The sequence below is a fragment of the Topomyia yanbarensis genome, chromosome 3, assembly GCF_030247195.1.
Source record: "Topomyia yanbarensis strain Yona2022 chromosome 3, ASM3024719v1, whole genome shotgun sequence".
In the NCBI taxonomy this organism is placed as follows: Eukaryota; Metazoa; Arthropoda; class Insecta; order Diptera; family Culicidae; genus Topomyia; species Topomyia yanbarensis.
In genome coordinates this window covers 57512042-57530931 of record NC_080672.1, presented here as the reverse complement: position 1 = coordinate 57530931, position 18890 = coordinate 57512042, and the positions used below count along the sequence as shown (strand labels likewise).

Here is an 18890-nt window from a genome sequence, read left to right as displayed (position 1 = left end):
GACATGTTTAGTTTTTGTTGTGATTCTTGCTCGAGATTTGGGAATACACAGTCGACAGTCAAACGTTGTTCATGATTTCAAGAGCTTATTCGCGATTCTTGTGAATTCTCATGACGTTAGCGGGATTAAAGTTCATGATTTCAAAATCTAAGTCGCTATGTTCGTGATTTCCATTCACGTTATCGTAATATTTTAGTCATGAGTAGAGTGCTTCATGTTCATGATTTCAGCTATTTTTTCCCTGAAATCATGAACACAAATCACACAGCATTAGCTGTGTGATTTGTGTTCATGATTTCAGGATCTTAGTCACGATTTTCGTAATTTCTGTTCATGTTATTATGATATTTTATTTTAGAGCTTACTTTCAAAGAGTTATGTAACTAATGTTCATGATATCAACAATTTTATCAACGTATTCGTAAATTCTCTTCGCCTTATCGTAATCTATTACTTTTTGGTTACTAATGGTTTGAATAACGTGACAATATGAACTGGATCATTAAAATAAGACTCTTTCGCGATATCTGGTTCTGTGAACTATATCACGCATACTATTTTGGGTTCTCAGTGCAGTTTTTGTTTTCTGTCCGGGCATCACAATGAACCTTATCAAATAAATAACGATGTTCGAGGTTCTAATAGTTTTATTTATATCTACTGCTCGTACCTATTACTGGTCGCTAGCAGCTGGGTATTTTATAAAAAGTGCATGGAACAAAAATGATTCCACGAGTAATACTCCAACTTTTGTGATAGAGTTCACGTAAAAATTTCATTGCCATGTTGCATGAAATTGTAAATGATTAGGGATATCTTCTAAATATCACAAGCACGAAAATAGATACTAGATAGATTATAATCATGTACTAGGAATCATGAACCAGTTCACAAATACATGAATAATATTTTATGATTTCGTGAACAATTTCCCGAGCACGGATATTGGATCGTAACTAAAATATAAGGAATCATGAACCAGGTCACCAATACATGAATCATATTTCATGATTTCGTGAACAATTTCCCGAGTACGGATATTGGATCGTGACTAGTATGCTAGGAATCATGAACCAGTTCACGAATACATGAATAATATTTTATGATTTCGTGAACTATTTTACGAGCATGGATATTGGATCTTAGCTAATATATTAGGAATCATGAACCAGTTCACGAATACATGAATAATATTTTATGATGTCGTGAACTATTTTACGAGCATGGATATTGGATCTTAGCTAATATATTAGGAATCATGAACCAGTTCACGAATGCATGATTAATATTTGATGATTTTGTGAACGATTTCACGAGGACGGATATTGAATCGTGACTAATATATAAGGGATCATTAATTAGTTCACGAGGATTGAATGGATTCATTAATTAAATTACGAATTTCGTGAAATAGTTCACGAAAAAATAGCCAGAATATTTTGTTTTTGTGAACTATTGCTCCTATAACTATGAAAAAAACATGAGTCAAGCTTTGGTTTTATGAATAATGTTCATAAAGTTGTGAACTAGTTCTTGGCGGAAACCGTGGCTGAAGTTCACAAAACAAAATCAAATATTTCCACTAATGAAAGCGTTATGCGGGCATTACTGAAGAGAAATTGAACATAATTATAAAAGCGGTGATTTTTGGTCATGGTCCTGTTTTCAAAACGTAAAAACGTGATTGTTCCAGAATTCATGGCAATTTATTCTCGATTTTGGGAACAAATTTTTTCCGTGCACCCACCGAAGTATGCTGGGTAATTAACTAAAGTCAGACATCAGAAGATAATAAAAACCTGGGCCTTGATATCTAGCGGCGAAATTATATAGATCAGCTGTGTTGGGTGGCAGCGGTGGTTGTGCGTGATCTCGCTCTAGTGGCAGTGGAACGATCACTGTCGCCAATGCGATAATCATGTCTTCTCGCTGGGACGTCATCATAGGCCAGAGATAGCTTAAGAGTTTGTGCATTCGTCCGGAGTCCCAAGGGTTGCCGGTTCGAATCCTGCCTCTGGGGGAAATTTCTTTTCGCATTATTTCTTTCGTTTAGCTCGCCATTTCGATATGTTTTCCCCATTGGATACCACCAAAAATGTCTTACAATAAGGTTTTGCAATGTCAAATATTGGATCTACCTTCGAAATTGTGCTTTCAAGTTATTTTGGTGGCCAGTTTAAACAATTTTGACTCAGCTTTCATAGCTTTGGTTTAAGAACCGTACTTCCACAAAGAAAGTTTCTATACTGGAAAATTACTTAACTCTGCCTTCATTGCTTACAACAGTGCAGGTATGACTAACCTCCATGAAATGCCTCATGCATGCATTTTTTGCAAATAAGGCTAATGGTACCTTCTGATGATTTCAAAAGCGTTGTATCATACTGAAGCAGTAATGGTGTTTCGCTTATTGTCGGCAGTGGTGCAAATGCCCATGGCATAATTTGTGGCTACTCAGACATCAATCTGAGAGGCTCTGAAATGTTGGAATCCATAAGTAGTACAAATCCGATTTTGGAAACCGACCAACTTTTGCGAGGTCTGAGAGAGAGGAGGTGTTAGACATAACGCTTCGCTCTGAAAGAGTTTCGCATGAGCTGGGAAATTTGCAGCTTCCAAGTTAAACTAAACCATCTCTATCCACTCATAAATATATATTTTTCGATCATCTTGCTGTAAATGTGGGGTAACATATCGCAATCCTAAATCTACAAACCGGGACCTGCTTTTGGAAAACTTGGCGACAAAATTACATGGATATTTTTCAACAATTAGTCAACTAGACGACTTAGATGACGTCGTGGATACGACAAACTCATTCATAGTGGTATCCAACGAAGAAGCTTGTCCTCGTCATACTGTCAAATCGACTAGGGGAACCCCTTGGTGGAGGGCTGGGCTTGAAAAAATTAAGAAGGATATGGAACCAACGTCACCGTGATTACTCCAGGACTTTCAGGTCAGCTCGTAGTTCATGTAGGAAATGTTTTAGATCTGCAGATCGGATGGCTGACAAAACATCTGCATATATGTCTCTAGTCTGAACGAGGCCAGCAGGTTAAATAGACTTTAAATGAGCTCCTTAAAAATCAGAGATGGTGTTTATGTGACAGATGAAAACGATGTTCTTAATTGTCTCTTCATTGGCCAACAATAGATAATCTGAACGCAGTGTGACAACAGATCCGTGAGAGGCGAATCCGGTCAGTACTACAGTCGCAGAACTCTTGAGCACCACGTGTGGAAACCAATGCTAAATCCTCTGGCTAGGAGCCGAATGCTTGCAGCGGCTATGCATAAGTACATCGCACACTTTCCAGGTTGTATCGATCCAGAGCTGAACGATATGCTCACGGGTCTCATTCTGGAGATTCTTTTTGGCGGGCTTTAACAAAAATCGCCTGGAAAAGATGGAATACTTCCCGTGCTACTGCAATAGGGATTTGATATTGACCAACCTGTCTTGAAAGAGGCTATGCTTACCGGTCTTACTACCGGCTATATCTCGAAAGCATCACGAGAAATAACTGTCAGATTTATTACCAAAGAGAGGGCGGCGCTCAAGCCATGAAGAAGCCAAGAGTTTTAGGCCCATCAGCGTAAGTTCTTTTCTTCTAAAAGTTTTGGAACGGATAATCGATCATCACATCGGGAACGTTATTTTACCTGAAAATCCACTGCACAAAATGCAACATGCGTTTCAGTGAGGGAAATCCACGATCACTCTGCTTCACGATATGTTTTTACAACATTAAAAAGTCGTTACCGCTCAAGCAATCTAGCTTGGGTGTATTTCTAGATATTGAGGTTGTCTTTGGCATGGTGGCCGTCTACATATATATATCGGGTTGGATAAACGCAATGCTTAATAAACGCATTCTTTGCTCGTCACTGAAACAGGCAGAGATAAGCAATTTGGTGTTCTGTCGTTACCTTTGCTAGGGAACCTGGACGGCTTATTGTGGAAACTTCGTGAATTTGTATTTCCAAGCTACGGATTTGTTGGCGATTACCAAATACTAATTTCTGGAACACTTTGACTTAATGAAACAAGAGCATTAAGAGCTGTGGAACAGTGGTATCGACAAGTTAAATAATCAATAAATCCAAACAAGAAGGATTGCAGAATCGTTTATTTAAAGAATCGATTTGGATTGATTATTTGAAGAATCGCTTTTTAATGAATCGATTTTTCGTAGAACCGATTTTTTAATGCCTCGATTATTTGAAGAATTAATTGTTGGCAGCATGGATTTTTGGGAGAAGCGTTTTTTTTAAAAAATTGATTTTTTGCAAAATCGTTTTTATGAAGAATCAATTTTTCGAACACTCGATTATTTGGTGAATTTTTTTTTGAAAAATCCATTTTTTAAAGAATCGTTTTTTTATCGATATTTTATAGACTCGATTATTCGAAAACTTTTTTTTTAAATCGATTATTTGTAAAATAAATTTTTTTAGACTTGTTTTTTTGTAAAATCAATTATTTAAAGAATCGATTTCGTTTAAGAATCGATAGCTTGATTAGTTGATTTTTTGAAGGATCGATAATTGATGAACCAATTTTTTAAGTCCCGATTGATTACATGCAGAAGGTATCGATTTTTTCTATTCGATGTAATCGATTATTCGAAGAATTGATTATTTGGAGTTTCAATTTTTTAAACGATCGATTATTTGAATTTTTTACGAAAAATCGATATTGTTGAAGTCTATTTTTTGAAGAATCGATTTTATGAAGAATTTTATTTCTTGAAGGTTCGATTTTTTGGTGAAATTGATTTGCGAAGAAAAGATTTTTTTGGTAAATCGTTTATTTTTAAAATTTATTTTTTTGAAGAATTGATTTATCAAAGTATCGACGATTTGGAGAATCGATTTTTTTGTGAAATCGTTTATTTGAAGAATAAATTTTTTTTGAAGGATCGATTATCTGAAGAATCGATTTTTGAAGAACCGTTTTTTTGCAAAATCGATTTGGAGTATCAATTTTATGGAGCATCGATTTGTTGCAGAGTCGGGTTTTTAAAGAATCGATTTTTTTTGTGGAGAATTAATTATTGAATCGATTGGTATTATGAAGATTGGATTTTCTGTAGAACCAATTTTTTGGTAGATTGGTGATTTTTAGAATCCATTTTTTTCAAGAATTGATTTGTCGAAGAATCAATTATTCGAAGAATCGATTTTTTGGAGGATCGTTTATTTGAATAGTCGATTTTTTGAAGAATGGATTAACTGAAGAATCGATTTTTTAAGAATTTATTTTTGTGGAATGGTTAACGTGAAGCTTTTTTTTCGATATTTTCAGATTCGTTTTTTTAAGTAATCGATATTTTGAGTATTCGATTTTTGAGGAATCGATTTTACTGAAAGATCGAATATTCAAAGAATCTATTGTTAAAGAATTTATTTGATGAAGATTTGACGAATCGATTATTATTTAAAGAATGGTTTTTTTTTATCAGTATCGACTTTTGTAGAGTCAAAATTATTTGAAGGATCAACTAATTGACCAGTCGATTTTTTGAAGTATCGATTATCGAGTAGATTTTTTAGAAGAATCGTTTATTGGAAGTCTAAATTTCTTGAAGCATCGATCTTTTTGAACAATCGTTTTAACAGAGGTATCGATTATTTGAAAAATCTATTATTTAGAGCTTTAATTTTTAAAGAGTATTTTTATAAAGAATCTATTATTTGAAGAATCGATTTTTACAGAGTCGAATACTTTGAAGAATCGATTTTCACCTGAATGAATTTTTTTAGTGCGTCGATTATCGGAACAGCTAATTTTGCGAAGAATCGGTCTTTTGAAGATTTTTTTAGGAATAGATTTTGTGAAAAGATTTTTTGAAGAATCTATTGTTTGGAAAATCGATTTGCTCGAAGAATCGATTACTTTTGGAATTAATTTTTCTGAAGAATTGGTTTTTTGGAGAATCCTTTATCTGATGAATCGATTTTTTGAAAAATAGATGTACCTGAAGAATCGATTTTAAGGAACCGAATATTTGTGGTATTACTTATTTAAAGAATCGTTGTTTTTTCAAATTGATTCAAATTGAATCGATTTTTTTAAGAATAGATTTTTTAAGGAACAGATTTTTTTAAGAAACGATTTTTCGAGAAATCGATTTATTGAGGGACGGAGTTTTTGAAGAATTGATTATTTCAAATATCGATTTTTTGAAGAACCGTTTTATTAAAGATATGTATTTGAAGAATCGGTTTTTTAAGAATCAATGTTTTGAAGAATCGATTTTTTTAAAAATCGACATTTTGAAGAGTCAATTTGTTCGAAGAATCAAATATTTAAGAAATGGATTCTGAAAAGAATCGAATTTAAGAAAAATGCTTTCATGAAGAAGCGATTTGTTGAAGAATCGATTTATGTGAAAAATCGATTTTCAGAAGAATATTTTTTTTTGAGGATCGATTTTTGGGACTATTCATTCATTTTATGCGGGACATTTTTTGAAGAGTCGATTTCTTTTGATAAATTGATCTTTTTAAGCAATCGATTTATTGAAATATCAATTTTTGAAAAATCAATTTATTAAAGACTCAGTTATTTGAATAATCGATTGTTTTGAGAATCGATATTTTGATTAATAATTTTTTTTGAGGAATCGATATTTTGAAGAATCAATTATTTGTAGAAACGATTTTGTGAAGATTCAAATTTTTGAATAATCGCTATAATGAAAAATCAGTTTTTTGAATAATCGATTAATGTGAGGAATCGATTTTTAAAAGAATTATTTTTTTAGGATTTATTGGAAGAAAATATTTTACGAGGAATAGATTTTTTGATGACTTGATTTTGCGAAGAAAAGTTTTTTTGAAGACTCGATTTAAGGAATTGATTTTTCAAAGAATCGATTATTGAATGTTTAGTTTTTTTAGAAAGTCGAGTATTTGAATAATCGATTTTTTAAAGAATCGATTTCTTTTAGAATCGATTTTTTGAAGAATTGTTTATTTGAAGAATTGATTATTTGAAGAATCGATTTAAAGGAATCGATTTTTTGTAGAATTAATTATTTAAAGAATCTCTTTCTTTTTTTTAAATTGATACGATTTTTTTAAGACTCGATTTTTAATGAACTGATTTTTTTGAAGAATCGATTTTTCGAGGAATCGATTTATTGAAGGACCGAGTTTTTTTAAAGAGCTAATTTTTTTATTTTTTGAAGAATCGTTTTATAAAAGAAATAGGGATTTGAAGAATCGGTTTTTTAAGAATCGATGCTTTGAAGAATCGATTTTTTTTAAATCGACATTTTGAAGAATCAATTTTTACGAAGAATCAAATATTTATAGAATGGATTTTTAAAAGAATCTAGTTTTAGAAAAATTGCTTTTATGAAGAAGCGATTTGTTGAAGAATCGATTTATGTGAAGAATCGATTTTCAGAAGAATATTTTTTGGGAATATTTGGGATTTTATGTGGGATTTTTTTGAAGAGTCGATTTCTTTTGATGAATTGATTTTTTGAGGAATCGATTTATTGAAAGATCGATTTTTGAAAAATCTGTGATCTCAAATATCGATTTTTTAAGAATCGATTTCTTAAGGAATCTAAGAATATTTTTGAATGATCGCTTTTATGAAAAATCGGTTTTTTGAAGAATCGATTTATGTGAGGAATAGATTTATAAGAATTTTTTTGAGGATTGATTATTGGAAGAATTTATTTTACGAGAAATCGATTTTTTGAAGACGATTTTGCGAAAAAAGGTTATTTTGAAGAATCGATTTGTTAAAAAAAGAATTGAATTTAAAGAATCGATTATTAAAAGTTTAGATTTTTGGAATATCGATTATTTGAATAATCGATTTTTTAAGAATCGATTATTGGAAGAACCGACTTCTAAGAATTGATTTTTCGTAGGATTGATTATTTGAAGAATTGTTTTTTTTAAATAGGTTTTTAAAAGATTCAATTTTTGGATGAATCGATTTTTAAAGAATCAAATTTTTTGGGGATCGATTAAAAAAACAAATTTTGTGAAGAATCGTGTATTTTTTTTTTGAAGAATTACACTTTTTGAAGAGTTGATTATTTAAAAAATCTATTACTTGAAGAATCGATTATTAGAAAATCGATTATTTAAAAAATAAAAAACTTGACGAATCGATTATGTGGAGAATTGATTTTTTAGGAAACAGGGACTCCACTAGAGGAGCTTTAAAAAAAATTCTGATTAGACCAAAGTAGAGTTCCCCAGCGAAAAAATATTTTTAGAGGGTAGTTGTAGAATATTATGTTTTGAATAACTTCATCGAAGATACCACAGACATCAGACCTCATTTTCAAGGCGAAATTGTTAATATGACCTAAAAAATAGTTTTTCTACTTCCATGTTATAGAACCTTATTTGATTGATTCAAAATGTTCTACAATCACTGTTCCAGGTATCACTAAAATAAAACTTTTTGTTGAAGAGAAACCAATAACCTGAAATCAATATTTAGATTTCTAAACCTTTTCATTCATAAATTTGCACTATTTTCATCGAAGATTTCTGTTTCATGGGCACTTGCTTTTGAGCAGCCAAACTTCTACGCTATTATTCCAAGAATAAACTAAATGTTACATACGAACAGCATATAGTTGGACTCATTATTTTGGTGACCATTCATGTACGACACTTTACATACAAAGTGTGTTTATACTATTTTTAATTTATATACATTATCCGCTATTAATAAAATTTTACATGCATCTACAAATATGTAGACCATATAGAGTTGATCAATTACATTTACAATATGGAAAAGTTAAAAAAATATTGATATTGAGGTGAAACTGGCGAAGAACCGTGATTTCGGCTCTAAAAAATAATGTATATGGTATTTTCAAAAAAATCCAAGAAGAGCTTGAAACTTTTTTTAATCTCAAATCTCTAAAACAAGGCTTTGTGTCAGAGCTTTCCGGAGCTGTTATATTTGACGGCCTCTTAACAGAATAATTTAAACCCTTTACAAGGAATCACAGCTGCCTTTTGTTGAGCAGCGTACAAGCCCAATCGATTAAACAACTACGCTAGGCCCAGCCCTCTTTTTATTTTCTTTTCTACAAAAGAGTGCTTAAAGCGAGCGTCATTTGAAATCTACACTTGCTGGAGCAAGGGGTCCTGCAAGCAGCCCGCCTGGTGCTATAGTAGATTCACGCATACCAAAGGCTAATCGTTGAACACACCGTCGATCTCAACGTTGTAAGCGGGCACGTAGACGTGGTTGCCGTTCATACGATTTGTCGCCAGTAACGTCATTTTCTTGTTTTACGCACAATTCTGCGTTTATCTGAGCAAAATTTCGAGATCTCAGCTGAATATTTCTGTATCAGTTGTTTAGAAATTAGAATTAGAATCGTTAGAATACTTACTGTAAGTGAACCGTTCGTTTTCTCTTCCAGAATGCCACAACAACTGTCCGAACAAGTCGTGCACCGTGACCGGCCAGTGCTGTGACGAAACGTGCCTCGGAAGTTGCAGCGAAGTCGTGCCGGGCCAGCTGCAACGGAACGGATCATCCTGTGCCGTGTGTCGCCATTTGAGCATCGATCCGGCCGGTATCCGGCACTGTGTTACCAAGTGTCCGCAGGGGATGTTTGTCTACCACAGCCGCTGCGTGACGGCCGATCAGTGCTACGCTATCAAGAAACCGATTTCGTTGGACTCGAACCAGGACCTGCCGACGTATCCGTTCATTCCGCACAACGAGACGTGCATCATGGAGTGTCCGGCGGATCACGAGCTGCAGATCGTGAACGACAAGCGGCGGTGTAAGAAGTGCGACAAGGGAGCCTGTCCGAAGCGGTGCGGTGGTGGGAACATCGATAACATCCAGAGTGCCCAGTCGCTGAAGGGGTGTGAGATCATCGAGGGATCGCTGGAGATTCAGCTGAGAAGTCGTGGAGGCGGTAAGTGATGGTGACTGTTGGGACGGAGTGGTCAATTGCTAATACCGTATTTTATTTCACAGAAAACATAGTCAAGGAGTTAGAGAAATTCCTCAGTAGCATCACTGAAATTAAGGGTTACCTGAAAGTCGTTCGATCGTATCCCTTACTTTCGTTAGGTTTTCTGAAGAAACTCAGGATAATTCACGGAACACATGCCAAAATTTCAAAGTAAGTTACATTTGCGTTGATCGACTACGAATCAGTTCAACTAATCAATCATTCACCTACAGTTCCAGTTTGTACATAGTGGAGAACCAGAATCTGCAGGAGCTGTTCGATCGAAACGTAACCATCGGCGAAGGCAAGCTGTTCTTCTACAACAATCCGATGCTGTGCGTTGGAAAAATCAGAGAACTTAAAGCGGTGAATCCAAAAATTGAAATTGAAAACGAAGCCCAGCTGGCGGCAAACAACGGAGACCGAGCCGCTTGTGAGATTACCGAGCTGGACACAAGTTTGAAATCGGTAGCCGCCGAAACGGTAATCATTCAGTGGGCTCCCTTTACCCAGCTGGCGGACATTCGGCAACTGCTGGGCTACGTCATCTACTACATCGAGGCACCCTTCCAGAATGTGACGTTCTTCGATGGACGGGATGCCTGTAACACTGAAGGCTGGCGGCTTGATGATATCAGTGACTTCAATACGGAAAATTATACCAGCAAGATTCTGACGCAGCTGAAGCCCTACACGCAGTACGCGTACTACGTAAAGACGTACACGTTGGCTTCGGAGGGTCTCGGCGGTCAGAGCAAGATCAAGTACTTTACAACCGCCCCCGGAACACCGTCCATCGTGCGGGACGTGGAGGTAGCGGTTACCGAAGAAGCGCTGGTAGGTGTTTGATTCAAAACAAAGACGTAGTCCTACGTCAAAATTACACCTATATTTGATTGATTTACAAATTATTTCTTCCCCATCAGACAATCAAATGGCGACCGCCGTCCAAAATGAACGGTAAACTGCGCTACTACGAAGTCTTCGTTGAGTTGAACGCGGATGGCAAGGAGATGTTGAAGCAGCGAAACTACTGCAACGAAGGTATGGCTGGAAAAATTTCAAATATTGAAAAAATGGTTCGAAAGCAAAATTTTTATATTTTCAGAAATTGACAAAAGCAAAACAGATACATCGGTGGAGACACCGACACCAGCTCCGCCCCCGAAAACGTCCTACACCACGGAGATCTGCACCGAAGAGCAGTGCAGCAAGTTTTGTCTATCTACTCCTACGTCCGTGTTCGACCGAACTGAAGCCGAGCAGCAGATCAGTTTCGAGGATCAGCTGCACAACTACGTCTACATTAAGTGAGTATTTTCAACCACAACGTTTCTTAACGGAGTAATTAAACATATTTTCCTACAGAAATCCAACGCTTCGTGGCGATAAGTCCAACCGTCGGAAGCGCAGCCTCGGTATGGCCAACAATAGTTCGATTGTGTTTCCCAACATCACCGACACGGGCACCGTCGAAAGCAAGGACCGTCAAACGTTAATGGATCCGATCGAGCAGTTCTATCTGACACTCTTTAATACCACCAACCAGACGAGTATCGTTCTACCGTTGAGCTTCGTTAAACATTACTCGCTGTATGTGTTCAAAATTCGAGCCTGCCGACATCGTGCTGAGAGTCCGGGAAACAACGTAAAACTGGTCGATCTGGAACCGGGTTGCGGTAATGAAGTCATTCACAACTTCCGCACCCCGAAGAAGGAGGGTGCCGATGACATCCCGGTGGACTCGATTCTTGTGGAAGAGCAGTCGAATCAAACTCAGCGTGTGATCAAGGTCCAGTGGAGGGAACCTACTAAACCGAACGGTCCGATTGTGTCCTACTCGATAAAGTATCAGCGAATGGATGTGGACTCGGTTCAACCGAGCATTCAGTGTGTCTCCCACCAGGAGTTCAGCCAGAGTGGTTTTTCTTTTTTGTCCAAACTGGCACCGGGAAACTATAGCATTCGTATTATGGCAACAACGATCGCCGGAGATGGTCCCTACTCGTCTCCGCGCTATGTATATCTGGAAACCGAAGATAGCAGTCACGTTTGGCTCTGGAGTTTGTTAGCGTTGCTGATACTGATTCTGCTGACCGCCCCGGTCGGTGTGTACTGGTACAAGTGGCACTACCTGCCATTGCAGAACATGCGGCTCATCGCTCAGGTCAATCCAGATTACGCTAACGTGATCTACAAAATCGACGAATGGGAGGTTGACCGGGAACACATCACTCAGCTGGAAGAACTCGGCCAGGGTTCGTTCGGTATGGTGTACAAGGGCATCCTGACGCAGCTACGTAACGTCAAGTGTAATACACCGTGCGCCATAAAAACGGTTAATGAAAACGCTACCACCAAAGAGCGCGACAGCTTCCTGATCGAGGCGTCCGTGATGAAGCAGTTTCACACCCATCACGTGGTCCAGCTGTTGGGCGTAGTGTCGCAGGGCGATCCCACGCTGGTTATAATGGAATTGATGGCAAACGGGGACCTGAAGGATTATCTGCGGAGGCACCGGCCGGATTACGAGAACGGAGATGAACCGTCACCGCAGCCGCCAACGTTGCGGCAAATCTACCAGATGGCGATCGAAATTGCCGACGGGATGGCGTACCTGTCGGCGAAGAAGTTCGTGCATAGGGATTTGGCCGCCAGGAATTGTATGGTCGCGGATGATTTGACCGTGAAGATAGGTGATTTTGGGATGACGCGGGATATCTACGAAACGGATTACTATCGGAAGGGAACGAAAGGTAGGTGTTGTGCTCTTGGACATTCATCAAAGTGCAGGATTTAACCTGTTGTTTGCTCTTTTTATTCGAACAGGGTTTCTGCCGGTGCGGTGGATGTCACCGGAAAGTTTAAAGGATGGCGTTTTCAGTAGCAGCAGCGATGTGTTCAGCTATGGGGTGGTTCTGTGGGAAATGGCCACCCTTGCCTCGCAGCCCTATCAGGTAGGTTTGCTTTACAATCAATACACATTGGAAAAAAGTATCAAAATTGCGATAACTGAATAATTCGATAGTAAGCTAAGTGCAGTTTCCTGAAATGTATTTTCCTACATTTACCAACCCGGGGGTAAAGGCATATCAATAACAAATAGAATTTCTGATGAATAGAATTAGAATGTATCATAAACAAATATTTAGGAAAAGGAATTGCACTTCAAGCAGTCACACGTCTGCGTGAACGCTAAACAATTGGCTAGTACCGGTGATATCTCGATAGTAAGCACAGGTTAGGTCTTGTGTCCTTATGCACAAAAACTTGGTCTTTTCTAAAAATTTTCCCGTTCGGGAATTTTGCATAGTTGCAGTCTTGCAGATAATTAGAATGACCACACAAAAGGTTCTAATCCGATTTGTCTTAATTTCAATAAAACTTTCGAGTTTTCAATTGAATTTGACGCCACATCTCAAAAGGAGGCTAAATACAGCCGACTGAAAGTGAAATTCTGAACGTAAAATGCTCAAGAAATTATTTCGAGATGAATAGCAAGACCGAAAAGTATGGTTTAATTCGTTTTGCTCCAATTATTTACAATACTCGAGTTCTAGGACCCAAAAAAGCTCGGTATTGTTTGTGCTTCGGTACGTATCAAATTGAATTCGATAGCCATCCATCGTATAGCAATGACAACTTCTTCTTTTTTTAGTTTATCCTCTTCAACAAGATAAACGCCAGTCCATGTTCTGATCTCGCACAAAGCAGAAGCAAAAAAAATAGCTACACTTTAGGCACCAGTGAAGCAAGCCTGCGTTTTGTTCTATATCCAAGGCACAAACAGTAGTGTGTCGTTGAGCAATGAAATGAGCCAGCCAAAGGAAACAAAAGTTCCCGTACTACGGGATAACACAATTTCGATCGACTTTAAGGAGCTCGTGTTAGACGCACGGTTCAGGAGGTGGAACAACTAGTTAAAGTTAAAATGAAGCTTAATCTCTCGGAAGCTGTGTATATTCAGTTACACCATCTATGTTTTGATTACGTTTAGCCCAGGCAGAAAACTTCATCACATAAAACAACATAGGTACAACGACGTCGAATTTAATAGCATCAGTACCAAAATGCCCGTGAATGCGTAAAATGACATGGTTAACATTCCTGTACATGACCTGATATCGCGCATTGAAGCAGATTGCATCAAATGAACTATGTTGCAGTACGGAGAAGTGCAATCTATTACAAATGACTCTTTTCACCGGCTTACATGACTATCGATTGCATATCATCGAATGATGGCGCAACCTATTAGCAAACAACGCTGATCGTATATCCCGCGCAGATGCATACTTACCAGCTCTGCAACCGAATACTCTCTCAAGGGAGCAAGTCGTTTGGCAAAAGTTCGTCTGGCTTAAGTTCCTTTGGCATAATGGTCGTTTGCCATAATTTGAAATATACATTGAATTCTCTGTTATTAGGCGTTGGAGGTAAATATGGCTACGCCACATCGCTTTAAGTTTGGTGCTAACCGACATCTCTCCGCTCCGTTGGACTTAAACTAGTTGATAGCCCCTATGTTTGGCGGCCAACTCGCCCGGCTGATCCAAGGGTTATTTGGTATATAGATTCAAAGAACCACACATGCTTGAAAGAAGGAATCAACTCTTAAGTTTGAGTAAACCGGGCAAACGAGTGGATCACTAGTTTACTTGTGAGGGCTATTTGGTATACAAATTCAAAAAACTGCTCATGACTACAAGAAGGAAACAACTCTTATGTTTCCCACAAATATATGTATATATTTGCCAGAAACATAAGGGTTGATACCTCCTTTCAGTCATGAGCCGTTCTTTGGATTTGTACACCAAGTAGCACTCGCAAGTAGACTGGTGATCCTCTCGTTTGTCCGGTTTACCTAAACTTGAGTTGAGGTTGACTCCTTCTTTCAAACATGAGCAGTCATTTGAATCTATATACCATATAGCCCTTGGCTTTTTCGCATAAGCGATTCCAAGAATCCGAAGCGGCGCAAAATCTGTTTGCGTTTGCTGAGTTTGGTGGTAGTGATTCAAACCACTCGTTCAAAGATCTGTTGCTGAAATATCGTGAAATTGCACTGCCTTTCGAGATGCGACAAGCCGAAAAAGAATGGGAAATGGCACGTAGAAGATTATCGAGGTTACCGTTTCGGATCGATATCCTGTACCCCACATGCATGATCTATTGAACGCATTCCAGGGTAAAAATAAATTTACCACGATTGAACTTGAGCAAGCGTACCACCAAATCCCTATCGACGAGGAGGATATCCCCAAGACTGCAGTGATCACTCTTTTTGGCCTGTTTGTGTTACTTACAATGCAAAATGAACTCTGCAATGCAAGTCAGACCTTTCAGAGGTATATGCATCGCATATTCAGCGATCGTGATCCTGTGATCACATTCACCGACGACATTTGAATAGCGTCGTCACATTCATCAATCTATCAAAAATAAACTCGCTCAGTTCGGTCGATTTTTTGGGATATCTTATCAACAAAGATGGAACTCAACCTCTTTTAGATCGCGTGCAAGCAGTGCGCCAGTACGAGCTGCCTACTATCAGCAGGCATAGTTACGAGCAATGGTTGCGGGAGATAAAACGAATGACAACAGAAAGCTACAATGGACGGAAAACGGAAAGCAAACAGCTGATCAATGTAAGAAGTCGCTTTCAGAAGCGGCGTTGTTGTATCACGCTGATCCTAATAAGTCTCTAGGGTTCGTGATCGACGCCTCCATTATTGCGGTGCCACAAAAGATCGTTAATGAGGACTGAAAAACTCCTAGGATTCTATCCAGAGAAATTTTCATCGGCACAGCAGAAATACATTCAAGTTTTTTTACGCGGTATTTTTTGCGCGGTTTTCGTTTACGCGGTTTTTGAAATTTCCGCGGTTTTCATTTACGCGGATTTTTGAATTTACGCAGTGTCCATTAACGAGGTTCCATTTAACGCGGATTCTTAAATTTAAGAGGAGTTCATATACGCGGATTTTGAAATTTACGCGGATTTCGAAATTAACGAGGTTTTTATTTACGCGGATTTCATTTACGCGGCCTGTATCCCCCGCGTAAAAAAACCTGAGTGTATTCTTTCGTTCAGCGTTCGTCATATGCTGGACGACTTTCACAATTTTCACAGAACCACAATCCGTTAACGCACGCGTTGACGTTGAATTTTCAATCGCGCCTGCCTCATGAGGATCGCCATTTACAGTACATTTCGCAGTTCATTCAGGGCATCCGTTATATCAAGCGGAAAATATAATGTGATGGCGGATGCGCTTTCTCGAGTCGATACGATTTCGACCCCTTCGGCAATCTGCTACGACGAAATCGCTGCTGATCAAATAGGTGACAGTGCGTTACAAAGCCTCCTACTGTCACCTTCGTTGAAGTTCGAACAGCTATATCTTTCTCTGAACGGTACAAAGAAGGGTACCGTTCGGAGAAACATGTGACACATCTATGGAAGAAAAAAGGTCCGTCCATATATACCACTGCAGCATCGTCAACGTGTTCTGGAAACTATGCACGGTCTATCTCATTCAGGTGTTCGTGCAACACGTCGCTTAGTGGCGGATCGCTTCTTTTGGGCATCAATGAACAAAGACATTGCAGCGTTCGTCAAGTGTTGTGTAAATTGCCAAAAGTCGAAAATACAACAACCGTTATGCAGATTTGATCTGCCTAAGAGCAGGCTCCAACATGTTCATATGGATCTCGTAAGCCCTCTACCGTCATCCAACGGATTCCGCTATTTTCTAACACTGGTTCACTGTTACGCACGCTGGTCTGAAGTTATACCAATTCCGGATATGACAGCCGAAATCGCAGCTCATGCTTTTAATGTAGCGAGGATCGCACCGTTTGGAGTTCCCGAGAAGATTGCGACAGATCAAGGACTACAGTTCAAATTTGAGCTGTTTCGTGAGTTGAATTACCTGCTGGTCTGGTAGAACGCTTCCACCGGACACTAAAAGCTGTCTTGATGCGTGCTAGTTTAAAACTTGGATCGACTTCCAATGATTTTGCTGCGTATTCGAACTAATCTGAAGGAGGATATCAATTGTTGCTCGTCTGTGGCCAGCAATTTCGTATACCGGGAGAGTTTTTCGATGCTCCGAAAACGGAGTTGGACCGCTGTGATTATACGAAAGAATTACATCGTGTATTCGACGAACTTAATCCGAAGAATCCTATGCATTACGCAAATGCTAAAGTTTTCATTCAACGTGAACTGAAAGATTGTGAATATGTAGTTGTACAAATTGACAGGATTACGAAACCAATACAGAAGCCGTACGAAGGTCTGTTTAAAGTACTTCATCGCAGCGAGAAGTTTTTCGATTTACTGATGAACTCAATAATTGATTGTATAAAACCAGCATTCATCGCCTTCAATCCCGAAGAAACGGCAATCTGGTCACCGGATCACATTCATAGTGTAACTGGAGGAGATACTTTGGTGACGCCCCGAAAGGCCATCTACCTACAACGTCATCATTACATTGGCACACCCTGTGGATACACTAACACGTATATACAAAAAATCAATCCAATCCATTTAACGACAGAAACAACACGCGTGAAAATGAAAAACATTTATTGTAATCAGTAAAGTGTTGCATTCTTATTCTTCGCGACGAATTGGCCTACAACAGCAAGGAATTTGTTCGTTGCTGATGCTTTGTGAGGTCATCTACGGACCAGGCAGAAAACTTCATTGCCCAACTATCTTGGAACAGATTAACATAAATATTGTACCTCGAATAACGCGTAACAACCCTAGCTCCGATTACCTGGCCTACAAAGGATTTTCAACCGGGTCGCTCCAGTTTTCGAGTTTTATATGGCTTCGGTTGATTCCTTTATTATCTGTTGTATAGTTTTACTTATTGTTATTATTTTAACGAACATTTCGTAACAATCTGACTTTCAGTCATAAGTTTAGAATGAAGAAACCATTGGGGTTTTGAAATGCCTGTTGGTGTATAAAAGACAAATACAAATACATTGACCGGTTGGGATATAAGTTGGAGCTGAAGGGAAAGAATAGCTCTGTCCAACTAACAAAAAATCATTCTTACAACATTACCGAAAAGTAAAATTTGCCGGATTTGTGGAAGTTGCTCATTCTGCGTCAACTGTAGTAGAGGAAGAAAATCACGAAGAAGATGCAGATCAAAAGGGTTCCGTGTGCTGAAGTGGAAAAATAGGTGACCAGAGAATCCGAATCTGATTCCAAGAAATGGCCCATTTTCCGTCTTCACAGACGCTGTACTTCGGTACTCCATGATTTTTTTATTCAAGTTAGAGACCAGAAAAAGTTACTGCGTTGTAGCTAAGGATAATCCTCACAAAATCACGGGAGTAAGGAACCTCCTCGCATTATTAAGAAAGGACTTAATGTATCTATGTCAGAGTAAGTACTGGATAAAATTCGTAATTGAAGTGCAGAGAAAATTTAGCCAATCAAATCATGAAAAGTGGATAGAAATTGAGACGAATCAGCTACGAATCGAGGTCCGCATGAATGCATTAAAAATAATAACGCAAACCTCCAACAATAATCAGTATAACATATAAAGCATTTGAAAGCCTGAAAATAGAGAACAAATCCGTACACCTCAAACAATATACAAGTAGCCCTCCTACAAAACTTCTGGTAAAACTGTAGGGGATATCGACGACTGAATAATCGTAGCCACCAAAAGTCAACCAGTTTCACTGTCACGTTGCTGAACACACGAGTTTTAGTATTCCTCCGATCTACGCCATTGCATTAGGTTTTTGGTCTGTCGGGACACTTAACGGCTCCAGCTGCAGTCACAAAGAAATACTGGGCCAGCTGAAGCTTTTTTTTCCGCCTTAATTGGTTAACCACAAAGATGGACATGTTTCTGAATTGAGCGGCTCAGTAATGAG

At 38.3% G+C, this 18890-nt stretch overlaps 1 protein-coding gene across 2 annotated transcripts in view; it reads left to right on the top strand.

Moving 5' to 3' along the window:
* The window catches only part of LOC131690365 (insulin-like receptor), a 122616-nt gene that overhangs the window by 76114 nt on the left and 27612 nt on the right, over positions 1-18890 (top strand). For both annotated transcript variants that reach the window (XM_058976076.1, XM_058976077.1), the window contains exons 3-9: positions 9426-9932; positions 9995-10142; positions 10205-10808; positions 10898-11015; positions 11080-11281; positions 11340-12727; positions 12801-12928. In XM_058976076.1, the coding sequence (XP_058832059.1) occupies positions 9426-9932; positions 9995-10142; positions 10205-10808; positions 10898-11015; positions 11080-11281; positions 11340-12727; positions 12801-12928 (3095 nt within the window). The remainder of the gene's footprint in view (positions 1-9425; positions 9933-9994; positions 10143-10204; positions 10809-10897; positions 11016-11079; positions 11282-11339; positions 12728-12800; positions 12929-18890) is intronic.